Source organism: Nothobranchius furzeri, chromosome 13 (assembly GCF_043380555.1).
Source record: "Nothobranchius furzeri strain GRZ-AD chromosome 13, NfurGRZ-RIMD1, whole genome shotgun sequence".
NCBI classification, from domain to species: Eukaryota; Metazoa; Chordata; class Actinopteri; order Cyprinodontiformes; family Nothobranchiidae; genus Nothobranchius; species Nothobranchius furzeri.
The window spans coordinates 33,102,601-33,116,244 of NC_091753.1; the positions used below are offsets into that span (position 1 = coordinate 33,102,601).

The following is a 13,644-nucleotide window of genomic DNA, read 5'->3' on the forward strand; positions in this document are numbered from 1 at the left end:
CACTAGCTTAACCAGCTAATGTGCTCATCTAAAATAGCCCCCTTTCACAACCAACTGAATGTGTACGGTTCCACTTATGCCAACATCATACACAAAAAATGCTGAAGACTAACTAGAAATTCAAGAAAACAAAAGGATCTTGTTTACTGGGTCTTTGGTAATTTAAGACCTTTGGAAACTGTATTAGGGCTGCAACAAACGATTATTTGGATAATCGATTAATCGGACGGGGTCTCGACACGATTAATCGATTAGTCGGATTACATGGGGAAATTTTTAAAAACTGCTAGGGAAACGTTATTTCTCTCCTTCCTTCACTTTATTTAACACAGCATTATTAGAAAACAGTTCAATAGCAGAAAAACAACATGCCATCACCTAAATTGTCTTATAAGGTGTATAGACAGAGACCCTAAGCTACATCCATCTGTGACCTAAAATGCTTGGTCCAAGTTAAACAGCTTAAGGGCAATTCTCATCTGTTTTGTTTGATCTCATCTGTTGACATTTATTTTAAATGTAATTAAACATAGGCTGTGAATTAATCAAAATTGATCACTATTTCCAAAAATGACTGAAAAAATACCAAATAAAACAAAAGTAAATGAATGCCATCCTCCTTGCGATGATGCCCTGGGCAACTGCCATAAAGTCACATCAAGAAATGCTGCTGATCATTCCAATGATCCCAAATAGACTCACATTAGGCCACATGAAAGCAACTGAACCCAAAAATATATTAACCAGTATATAACTGCACTCTCACACAACACGCCTGCAGCAACAGTTAGGACTCCTCCCTGCCTTTTAAAAGCGTTTTTGCTTCCGAGGACATTGTGGTTGTAAAACCACATGCTAGTAGTCTGGACCCGGTGTGATCAACCAGTTTCTGCGGGAATGTGACGGCGGAACCAGGGCCAGATTAACACTTTGTTGTACCCTGGGCAACAATATTCAAGGGCTCCATCATCACGACCCAAGGATCACCATAATGTGGTCACATACAGAATATTTTACTGTAATATGCAGTAAATATACTCAATACTTGAATGCCTGACAACACGTAACCCGCCCAGAGTAACCTTTGACCCACCTCGTGTGGACTGACCAATGAGGAGAGGGTCTTAACTTGAGGCCCTCTCTTCATTGGTCAGTCTGCATGAGACTGACTCTCAACTGACGTTCAAAGTCATAGGCAGCGAAGAGTCTCTGTGCAGCGCAAAAGCCCGGGTGGACAGTTTGTTTAATATAGGGTGACCATATTTCCATTTCCAAACAAGAGGACAGAGAATCTGTGCCTATGACGTCACTCTATGGCAACGCCACACAAACCACGTTGGGACCCATTTTTTGTAAGAACTAAATTAATATCAGATTCTGCCAATAAAAGGGCTCTAAAACAATTCATATGTAAATATTTTGCATATTTAATGCAAAATCTCATTTTTATGCTTTAGTGCTGCAACAAGGTTTTATTAATAAGAAACTACCTTTTGTTTTACTACAGCATCGGTAAGCTTCCTGTGCACAGATTATCAAGGATGCTTGTTTCAGCTGTGAGATTAGACGATAGGATCAATGAAAAAATAAGTTGTCACACACTCCATGGAAACTTTCAGAGAATCCACAAATAGTGGCTTTCAAATGGTTTTGTTACTTTTTGCAAGTTTAGAAAAGAAGCAGATGAGACAGCATGTCTGATAATTTAGTTTTTCATCTGATAATATTAGAACATGTCAGTAATGTCTGAGGGGATTTTACTAACACTCCTGGAGAGGGTATGGATTACACAGAGGCTTCTGGGAAGCCCAGTTATTGAGGGGGGGGCATTTTGCCTTGGCCCCCAAAATGTCTTGAAACGGCCCTGGATGTGTGACTGAGTTTTGAAGGTGATCTGAATTGTATCAGATGTATAAATATGACGTGTATAACTTATTCTTTTTTACTGGTAAAAACGTGTAGTGGAGATAAATCTACCTACATTTTACTTTGTTTTCTTGTTTTTATTTAACAATTTTCCTGTCCTGTCTGTCTCTCATCTTCCTGCATCTCCTCATAATTCTCCAGAAAATCTGTTGCCTGGATTCTTACTTTTTCACCTCATCAGTTACTTTTGAGCAGATCAAAGAGATCTCCTGACCGCAAAGCGCAGAGCGCGTTTTCGATGCGGCGTCAGTGAGGTGACATCACCACAGCACAGGTGATGAGCTCCGCAGTAGCAGAGCGCTGCAGGCACAAATAAGACAGAAAATAGAGAACATGTGCAGACAAGAACGATCGTGTGCCAATTATAGTTTTTTGGTTGCGCCACTTTGAGAATTGACCGTGCGCTGGAAGCAGCTGCCTGGATCGCTGTGCAACAATGCGGAACCGGTTCGCAGCAGCGCAAGTCTGCAGGCTCTCCCTCGCGCTGATCTGCCGGTACCGGCTCTCTCTTGCGCTGATCTGCGGCTCTCCCTCGCGCTGATCTGCCGGTACCGGCTCTCTCTCGCGCTGATCTGCGGCTCTCCCTCGCGCTGATCTGCCGGCTCTCCCTCGCGCTGATCTGCGGCTCTCCCTCGCGCTGATCTGACTTGCTCTGGTCTGTGCGCAACGGCGGGCGGGAAGGGGGAGCGCTTTTGGAAGAGTTGTGCGACACAACGAATCGATGACGCAATTCGTTGCCAACGCTTTTAGTAATCGATTTTCATCGAATTTATCGATTCGTTGTTGCAGCCCTAAACTGTATTTAAGGATTATTTGTCATTTTTAAGGATTTTTAAGGCCTTAAATTTGGAAAAGCTAATTTAAGACTTTTTAAGGACCCGCGGATACCCTGAAGAAATAAACGATATGGCCACCTCTAGATGAAATTTAAATAATTTTACATCAATTATAAATATATAATTAAAAAGTGCCTGTGGGACATTTGATACACCTCTAGCTCTCAACTGTGTGTGTGTGTGTGTGTGTGTGTGTGTGTGTGTGTGTGTGTGTGTGTGTGTGTGTGTGTGTGTTCATGTGTGTGTGTGTGTGTGTGTGTGTGTGTGTGTGTGTGTGTGTGTGTGTGTGTGTGTGTGTGTGTGCGTGCATGCGTGCGTTTTAACAGACAGCTGTACTAGTGTTTCTAAAGCTCAGACTGGTAGAGAATAGACACCAAGGTTAAAGTTTGAAAGAATCAATACATTTTTATGCATTTAATTTACCGATTTATGTCTAATTTCTCAAGACAGCTCGAAGTGAGTTAACTTGTAAATATTTTACAGGAGGAAAAATATCGAGATATATATCGTATATCGGAATTCAGCTAAAATATGTCAAGATATAAGTTTTGGTCCATATCGCCCAGCCCTACTACGGACCAAGTATTAGGGGTACCTTTTTGAGCTGTGCCCTCTGGACTGGCCAGTGGATGAGCTGGCTGTGGCTTTGGGAGCCTTAGAATTAGGTCTTCTACTTTCAGGTGGGGAATTTGCTTTATGTTTTTCCTGCTCTGACTGCAACCTGTAAGGTTGAACATTGAACAGCAAGGAACAGCGTGGGTTTCTGGAATGCAGTGGCATAAAATTGACTTGAAAAATCCCCAAAATGCATTTTTCTAGAGAGCAATATCAATCGTTAAATATTAGCACCTACAGGATAGTTTTAAACTTTGCTAAATCAGCGTTAATATTAGAAAAAGAATTTAATCTAAAAAAATGTTTTCACCACCCAAATAAGGAAACATGATTCTATAGATGAAATTAATGAAACAGTGAATAAGCAGATAGACTTACCTTCCAGCTGCCGTGTGGTCTTGTGGCTGGGCCGCAGCAGTGTTCCTCTGTGAACGGCGCAGTGACCCCCCTGGATTGGAATTAGGCCGGTTGGACATTGGCACCTCTCTCCTGAAGGGACATACCCTTTCTAGACACTACCATTCACTAAAATAATAAAAGACAGAAACAGAATAAAACTCACAAAATGAAACGATAAATTATGTATTCATGCTTTCTAAAACAAAGATAAATTGCTTTGTTTCTGAAACAAAATTCATTTGTTTGGCCCACATGGGACGAAAAGGAGCACAACGGTTTCATTTTACCAATAGTGCATAACGAATCTAATAAATGCCTCTCATCTGTAACTACCATACCCACAGTTAATGCAATCAAACCCTTCTGCTCAAGAATCAACTGATTTTCTTATCAAAGCATAATCTAGATTGTTATTATCCAAGACTTAATTGAATCAAGTGGGTAGTTTTTCCTAAACTAGAATATTCAAGAATACTTGTTTTTTGTTAGGGTACAAAACTGTTTTACATTTGTTTTTGGATTCACTGATTTTAAAACTATGCAATAATAACATTTTGATACTTTTAAATTATTCAACATTAAAAGCATGTACCCTACCTACAATCTTTTACTTTCAGTAGATTTTTTAATTTCACTAGCAACTACTTCATGTACATACATTTATATATTCTCACAGGAATTACACTTGAAATTAGAACTTAAGTGTCAATAATCAAGTTTATTAACAAGTCAATGTAAAATAATAATAATAATAAAGTAGGAGGTCGATAACAATTCAAAGAACCCAGAATAAATTAGATCTGCTTTAAAGGCCAAAACAATGCCTCAAGCTAGTTATTTTAACTGTATCTACTGCAATTCAAAACGTCAAAAAATATCTCATTGTTAAGGATCCAATGGCAAATAAAACAATGGAAATATAATTTATATTCAAGAGTACAACGTACATCTTAATCTCAAGGGCATGATGAGAACTGAGTGATAAATGAACGCATCAAGTTGGTTGCTTTGATTAGTTGTGACAAAATAACTAAATCAAAAAAATTCAAGCACAGAAAAGAACTATTAGCAAATGACTCATTAAGTTATATTTCTATTTTGAAATCGTGCATATTGATCACAAAAATACGCCACACTTCACGATTTTACAGGGCCACGTTAGGCCTGCTCTGACAGTGCATCCTGGTCTTTGTTATTCGACCATTCTGACAACTGGAACACCACTCGCCTGCATTTGACACAATAAAAACATCAGATCATCGACAGCTAAAAGCACCATCACATCTGGGTCACTTTTACAACAAAAAAACAACAACAACAAGCTCTGGTTTTGTACATACGACTTCCAGAGGCCTGCATTTCTGACGTAGTTGTCTGCTACCACGACTAACATTAGCCACTCTTATCCGATCTAGCCCCGATCGTTCTGACAACATCTCCCAAAAAACATCCAACATTTGGAAAAAGGACCATCGAAACTTCAAGAATATCATGCGATAAATCCACATGTTTTAACTTACGTTGGCTAATTTAGCACTGGTTGCATGGAACTGCGTAGTTACCGGTGTGTCAACCTATTTGCACACTAATCAAATTGCCAGGTTTGAACAACTAAGTGTTGTTAAAGTTGTTTAAGATACGAATTAACGTGCAGTATCGCTAAATTACAAACCCAATGTCTTAAAAGAGGAAATCACGTTTACTTGAGATTAGCTACAAACCGAAAATGGCAGCATCGCCTGGATCGTCTTTGGAAACGGTTAGAGGCAATAAAGCTATCAGGCTACAAGTAAACCAAGGCGAGCTCAATTGGGCTACAATGACAAGAACGGCTGACGAGATTAAAGGAAACACAAACATATGTTCGATACATACACGTTACCTTTTGTGGTGATTGGTGTGAATGTCGAATATACTAATGTCAAACGCGACAGTTACACTTTATTAGCCACAGTGTCAACCTAAATGTTGAGCAGAATGCTAACCAACACAAATAAGAGGCCACAGATGTTTTCTTCACTCACTGCACCATTGGCTAATGCTAGCCCCAAAAAGATATAGCTGCCAAAGAAACAAAATAAAGCACGCTGTTTTTGTAAAAAGATAAATAAATGAAACAATCAATCTTATTTAGCGAACACCAAGTATACTGACCGAGCTGACAAGGCTTGAGACCAGTTAATTATTAGCAAGCTAATACTAGCTTAGCCAAGTAAAACGAATACCTTTCCAATGACGCTTCGCTGCCTATCAGAAACTGACGAAATGTGACATTTTAGTTACACTGGTGATTGGTTTGCCATCAAATACGATGGATGTCTAAGTGAAAACATACTAACCTTGCCAAAACAGTTAGCTGGCGCAGGACAGTCACGTAGGTTACGTTTAGCTACGTTAAATCAAACAAGAGCCTAATAGCAGCTAATCAATTTGAACTAGCCTTGTTGTCACTGGCTTTACGGTTTGCCAACTCGACAGGATGGTATAATTGGATTCAAAAATAGGAGCTTCCCTACAACTCCCAGACTTGTTGTTTTTTTGGTGCGTTTTTGACAAAGTCTAGTAGCATAACAGAATCCTTCAACTAGCAACTAGCACGCTCAGGCTTAGTAGGAAAAAAGAAATGGCCTCTGATACATTTTTGACACAAAAAACAGGAAAGCAAGAACGGAATTTGAGATATTTTTACGACATTAAGTAAAAATTCTACTCGTAGAAATCAACACTGAGTAATTTTTAAAGTTCAAAAGACTGCTGACTAGGATGTCAGTGAAAATTGTAACATTTCATATGCTGTTTTTACCTATTTGTTCCAGTGTTGTAGTAGTAACAGACAGTGCACCAGCTCCTCTTTTCTCTCTCTGTCCCTGTTAGCTTCACATCAGCTGAGCGGCCTACAACTGCAATATACATCCGCGTTATTCGTCCGCTCAGGAACTAGATGTTTATAATTTTTCGACCAGTCATACGTCATAAGTCAGATTTGCGCAATGTTTGACATTTATTTTCTGTGAAACGATAAATTGTGTTTTAAATTCTGTATTTCTTCAGAATAAGTCATTTGAAGACTGAAAGTTTTGCTTGCCACAAATATCAGGTATCAGTCCGCTAGGTCGTGACCTGCCACCCTTCCCCCTGAATCCGCAAACATAGAGGAGTTTTCTGGGGAGAAATAAACTGATGGTGGACAACTGTGAAGTCATTTTTGAACTTAAACCAGTGCAGCAAAAATTCTTTAAATAAGTGTATCTGTGGCTTAATAAATGCGGCAATGATGCTTTTGCTGTTGTCATGGTTACGATACTGCGTCTAAAATGGCGTCCTGTCTGTTTTAATGGTGTTAACCCCCCCCCAAATTGTGAAATACAAATGAAGTATTTTGACAAATAAATAATTGGAAATCATACAATTATGATAATCACAAGGTTCATCTAGGGTCAGGGGCGGATCTAAAAGGGGCCAAGAATGCCCTCCCAACACACGGCATAATGCCGAGAGCACAATGTGTGTTTTTCGGCCGTTGCACAAGACTGCACATGTCACACTGTGAGAACTCCATAAAGGTGGCACACTCTAAGCCCTACAGTGCAAGATTTCAGTGAGCCAAACTGTGTTGACGTTTCGCTCCAGGACGCATATGCGTCACGAGCGCAACCCTCAAAAAGCACATATTCAATTCAATTCAATTCACATTCAATTCAAAAATACTTCATTAATCCCAAAGGGAAATTGATTGCTGTAGTAGCTCATAATAATAATAATAACAATCAAGTCATCAAAGAGTTATTGTATATTACAATGGCTGTTGGCAGGAAGGATCTCCAGTAGCGGTCAGTGTTGCAGTGAAACTGAAGAAGACTGAAGACACTCTTCCGTTGTCGGACAGTCTTGTGAAGAGAATGCTCAGGGTTGTCCATAATTTTCTTGATTCTCTGGAGAATCCTTCTCTGCATTATCTCCTCCAGTGGCAGTGGTTCCACAGTCGTCCCCAGAACAGAACCAGTCTTTGTTATTAGGCTGTTGAGCCTTTTCAGGTCCCTGCTTCTGATGCTGACCAGCACCTGATTTATCATTGCCCATTATGATCGATGGAAGAGATGGTTTCAATTTCCCCTTTCTCTGTCTCCGTTTTGCTCCCGCTCTGCACCCACGCTTCTTGCGTTTTAGCTCATTTGGGATTTGTGGCTTCAGTTGAGGTATTATTTCAACCTTTCCAATGTTAATCAGCTGCTCCCGATTGTAAATCAGCTTGTTACCATGGTTACACATCATAACAAATGCTCAAAAAGTGAAAAAAGTGAAAAAATTGCAGACAGCTAACCAAAGCAACAAAGCTAAAAGGAGAAAAAAGTGCCACTGTTAACCCGTTGTTTTAGAGTTGACTCATGACCAGTACTGAGTAACGGCGTTTAAGTATGACTGCGTTACTAACGGTATTTATAAATAACGGCGCTATATAAATAAAGCTTTGAATTTCAATTGAATTGAATTTATGTATAATGGTGTTACTAATGACATTATTTTTTATGTAACATGTAAAGTGGCACGTTAATGTGGTTGAATGAAGCACAGTGCAATTAATAAAAAGGGTAAATTTTCACCATCGAATTGACACAATAACCTTTCATACACGCCAGAGCTGCAAACTCAAGGTTACACCAGCTGGAGGATTCAGACACACAAATCATCCTTTTGCTCACTCATTGTTCTTCAACGCAGACATAAATAAACTGTCAAGGTCTCCCGCAAAAGCCCTTCTCTCTCTGCCTAGACTGTTGGATTCCTCACTCAGAATAAAAGTGAATCCACACGAATCCTTCAAGACGTTACAACTTATAAGTTAAATAATCATATGATGAATGAACAGGATGTTTAAATGAAATGTTTGAATAGCCTGTGTCAATGAATTTGAAATGAAAATTTTTCTTACAATGATCCATTTATATCACAAATCACTATGTGTTTGATTTAACAAGTTAATAATTGTTTACTCTCATACACATTACAATAAGATACATATTGAGGTTAAAAACATTTTTGTATCTGAAGGAAGGAGTGGCTTTCTGAGGAATGTTTTGGTAAAGCCTTCCAGACATGGCACATTTTGATTTGCCAGAATACGCCAGAAATCATGACAAAGTAGTTTAATAAAACAAGAATTACTTCCCAAGTAATTCAGTTTCGAGCGGAGTTCCGAACCGGTCAATTCGGAACAAGCATCCTTGAGACATTTCTTTTGACATACAGTCAAAAACCTGTTTGCACGCTGCAAGCTGACACAGCCAGACGGCTCCCTAAGAGCCACATCCACTTTGGACGCAAACAAGCATTCCAGCTACTGTTGTGACCTGGAGACATCTGAAAACTAGACGGGTCATATCAGAGTTTAATCTACAAAATCCCGGTGCCGTGAGGTCCACCCGACTTCTGACAGTCCGGATCTGCTGGGGGTCTCCGCCAGGGTTTGTAGACACAACAGATTGCGCCTGATGCTGTTTTATTTATAATCAACTCTCTAGTTTTTAGCAGACAACAAATTCTTTTACACCCAGATTTCACAAATTCTTTCAGATACAAATATTCTGATAAACATCTAACTGACATCACACCACCTCACACATCACATTCCATCACCGCATATCCACTCCATCACATCTCATTATTCATACCTTGTATAATCATTAGTTTAAAAAAGAATAAAATTCCTTTTTAACGATATACTTGACTCTGTCTGAATTAATATGAAGTGTGTTTATGGTCCCTGAACAAGTAAAAGTGACTATAGTCTTCTGAATAAACATTCAAAGATCAATCAGATTGATATTTCATATTTATATGGAATCATCACATCTTATTGGTCATAATTAATTTGCTGTCGTCACGCTATAAAGAGTGACCGCTACAACAGTGTTTGTCAGGCTTTGACAGCCACACCAGTGATGTGTTGATCGCGCATGAAATGGCACTTGAGCCGACCGAAGCCAGAGTGAGTGACACCATCAGTACTCGTGCACGCCATCCCACCCAAGTAGATGTTACAAACGGTAAAAATGAACACAGAGCACCAAACACATTAGTGTTTGTTTGCAAATCGGAGATGAGTTAATCTCTCACTTTTTCACACCTGCTGTCATTTGCACAGCTTTCCTCTGTCCCTCTGCAACAAAATACTATTAAACTCATTCTTATTGGCTGAATATATAAAATTTCTACAACAGCAAAGAGATCTTTTGTGTTTTATTTATAATCTGCATTTTAAAAATAAGTTAAAGCTGAAATTCAGAGAGGCAAAGTGTTGCTGCTGCAGCATCCCAAAGTTGTATTTTAATTGGTCGACTGCAGACTGGAGTCGTAGGATTTGAAGCAGTTCTTGTAAACTGTTGGAGGCGGATTTTGGTTGTGAGACAGCTCAAAAAAACTATCTAAGAGTCAGTCACACTGGATAGCCACTGACTTGAAAATCACTCTCACATTCCTCGTTTTTAACAAAATTCTGTTCATGAAGAGGGATTTGTCTATAAGATGGTAAAAAATTGTACAGTGTGGTCCAGACATTAAATACACCTTAAAGGGATATTCCACCCCAAAGTATACTTGTGGCTGTTGCCATTTTGGTAACACTTTACAATAAGGTACGCAAAATTGTGCTTCATTACTAGGGAACGAATTAGGGGTGTAACGTGACAAAGGTTCTCTGATGTGTTCTCTGATGTGTGGCAAAGGTCACATTTGCCCAGCTGGGTCAAGCTGGGTCAAACAGTACTTTTTAATCCACAGATTAACCCAAGGAGCCACGATGTCTGCTCAAGATCATAACACCATATCTGCAAGTCACGATGATAATAATTAGATAATAATTAATAAATTCATTGATTTTATTACTGATTAATATAATCATCATAACATGATCACTTGGTTCAATATAAAGGTATTTTAATTACATGAAATGGATTATTATGCTTTGGGTATAATAATAATTATTATTATTATAATGATTAAAGATGTGTTCAGCAAACAAGGTCAAGTTCACCCTATCCAGCTAACACAGAGTTCAGATGAACAATAACTGCATCACATGTTTTTGACGCATGATCAAGCTTTCTTCCGGAGAAAGTGGGAGCGGTTCTGAGAGCTTTTGGTAAAACTAACCATCACAGATTCAAGTTCAGTTCTGAAACAAAACATCATCCTGAGGACCCAGGGACGGCCGCCCTGACCCTCTGCCTGCTATTCTAGTCACGCCGACCAGAACAGCCAAAGAATAAACGAAACTGTCACCAGCTAACGAAGACTCTACCAGAGTCATTGATTTCTGAAGTTAACTTAAGACGAGAACGTTCATCTGCCAAAGGCTTGATCAACCGTGTACCCAGGACAACTCTGGACCAGACGATCGGACACTTGCGTCTCCTCTACCAGCCGGAGTGTCATCTTGGATGAACCACCATCCTCCTGATCTCCGGATCCACAAGAGGGTCCTGTTTGGGTGAGGTAGAACACAAGGATGCGTTTGATGCTGTTTCTCTCAAAATAACTCAGTTATCCGCAAAACATCACTTCCATCCAGAACGCTTTTCATTCTCCCTGAAAGAAACCTTCAGAGAACTTCATTCACGCACCCAAAACTCACCGTTCTCATTTTAGTTCCATCCAGTCACAGGTTTGCTTTTAAACAAGTTTAATATCAAAACTGTTGAGAATTGTCATTAAAATGGCCATCCATGAATTGTCATTTTAGAATTGTCATTTCAAAATTTTCAGTTTAAAATTGTTAGTAATAAAATTTCTTCATTTTTAAACTTGCCTCATTATTGAAACGAAACACAGAAAAGGCATACGTTTCTGGTTATTTGAAAGCAAAGATCCAAGCTTCTGATTTAAAATAACTTTTGCTATTAAATTTAATTATCTAAATTAAACATTGATCTTTGGATTAAAATTAGATCAAGCAGGTTGATATATGAACTTACATCGATGTATAAGTATCCGGGATATTTATATATATATACACGATATAAGCTTCATAGGTTATTCTGATAACAACATAGCAACAGAGGTGATTTCAGTGTGTAGATTAACTCTACAGGGGGTAATGAGTAATGAAGCTGGAAATAATAGGTAGTTAACCAATAGTTACTGGTGAAAACGCTCATCAGTCTTGTACTTACTGGTAAACACCCAGTAAGTTTAAAGGAATCTTTGCTTATTCAATAACCAAAATATACACCATTCTGTGTTTCATTTCAAAGAAGAGTCAGGTTTTTAAAAAGTTAAGAATTTATTACTAACACTTTTTAAAAATGATCATTTGAAAAGACAATTCATAACTGACAATTTGGAACAGCTTGATATTAAAACTTGTTATTAAACAAATCTGTGTCTGGATGGAAAGCTAAAAATGAAATGCAAGGTTTGGATGTGTGAATGAATCTCAGAAGGTTTCTTTCAGAGAGAGAAGCGCGTTCTGGGTGAAAAACATTGTTTTGCAGCTAACTGATGTTTCTAGAGAGAACAGCATCGGACGCCATCTGTCGGACAATGTCTACCTCACCCAGTTCAGGAGACCCTCCTTGGATCCGGGATGTCAGGGAGATCGTTTCCTCCGGGCACGAGGTTGGTAGAGAGACCTCGGTGCGTCTCAAATCGGTCCTGAGATGTCTCCGTGGGTCACAAGACTGATAAAACTATTTGCGTCTCAAAATCAATAACTGAAGGAGTTTTTGCGTCAGCTGGAAACAGGTGCATTTATTCGGAGCAATTCTATCGGCGTGACAGAACAGCTTAGTAGAGGCTTGGGCGGCCGTCCCTCGTCCTCTGGTATGGTTCAAGAACGGATGTTCAGCTGCGGAGATTTGGTTTTAACAAAACCTCAGAACACGCCCTCTCAGCGTCAGAAAGCTTGTTGTTATGGAGTAAAGACATGTGAGGTGGTTAACTTTACCCTGGATCCAGTCCTGCATGAGGTGGTTAACGTGCAAATGACCTTCTGGTTTACATTACTGAGTATCATTAATAATTATTATTATTAATACCCAAAGCATAATAAGTCATTCCAGTAATTAAATACATTTATACTGAACCAAGATGATTATTCATGATGATTGTAATAAACAGTAATAAAGTCAAAGAGTTTATTAAAATTATTAGATAGATAGATAATCTTTATTGACAGACTCTTAGGTCCAGATAAAATACATATAAAACAACAGATCAATGAAACAAAATATATAAAAAGAAATAAAAATTATTATTTTAAAATCTTGAAGTGTCCTTCATCTCAGGACGGAAAAGCAGCAGATAAAGATGGTGTCTAGCAGACATCACGGCTCCTGGGTTAATCTGTGGGACAAAGTTACAGCTCGACCCAGCTGGGAAAGCGTGACCTTTGGTTCATAAATTAGAGGCCATTCATGATGCTACAGAGGTAGAATGAGTGGAGCCCATGCTGACAGCATGGGAAGGCACCGTTAATGTCGCTGCAGCTACGCTCTCAATGGCCCAAAGAACCATTCTGCTCTACTATGATGGTAGGGAGGAAGGTCAGCAGGCGAGGGCACCGGCAGAGCCCCCAACCAGGTCTTATCGGACCCAGGTGACACCCAGTCAAACACTGAGCTGCCTTCCAGCGAGACTGAACAGGCTGTTCGAGAACTGTGCCAATGCAGCTGCAAAGGGCTAAGTGAGGAGCAGAGCAAACAGCTATGTGGTCTGCTGGAGGACTATATGGATATTTTGGTTGCCAGGAATGAGGAATGTTCCCTCACTAGCCTGGTCCAACATTGCAGAGGTCACCACTGGCCACTAGGGTGTGCCGTAATCATACCTCAAGGGAATAAGGTGTATTCAGGGATGTGCCTGAAGTCACGTA

At 39.4% G+C, this 13,644-nt stretch overlaps 1 protein-coding gene across 4 annotated transcripts in view; it reads right to left on the reverse strand.

Annotated features, from left to right (window-relative positions):
• trip12 (thyroid hormone receptor interactor 12) overlaps nt 1-6,683 on the reverse strand; it is a 47,226-nt gene extending 40,543 nt beyond the window's left edge. For 2 of the 4 annotated variants that reach the window (XM_015951766.3, XM_015951765.3), the window contains exons 1-3: nt 6,580-6,683; nt 3,756-3,902; nt 3,358-3,483 (exon numbers count right to left, since the gene is read on the reverse strand). In XM_015951766.3, the coding sequence (XP_015807252.1) occupies nt 3,358-3,483; nt 3,756-3,853 (224 nt within the window). In that variant the 5' untranslated portion in view covers nt 3,854-3,902; nt 6,580-6,683. Of the gene's footprint in view, nt 1-3,357; nt 3,484-3,755; nt 3,903-6,115; nt 6,220-6,579 lie in introns of those variants that run through there. The other 2 variants (XM_015951764.3, XM_015951767.3) reach the window with 2 other exon arrangements.
• Between the last annotated feature and the right edge of the window lie 6,961 nt (nt 6,684-13,644).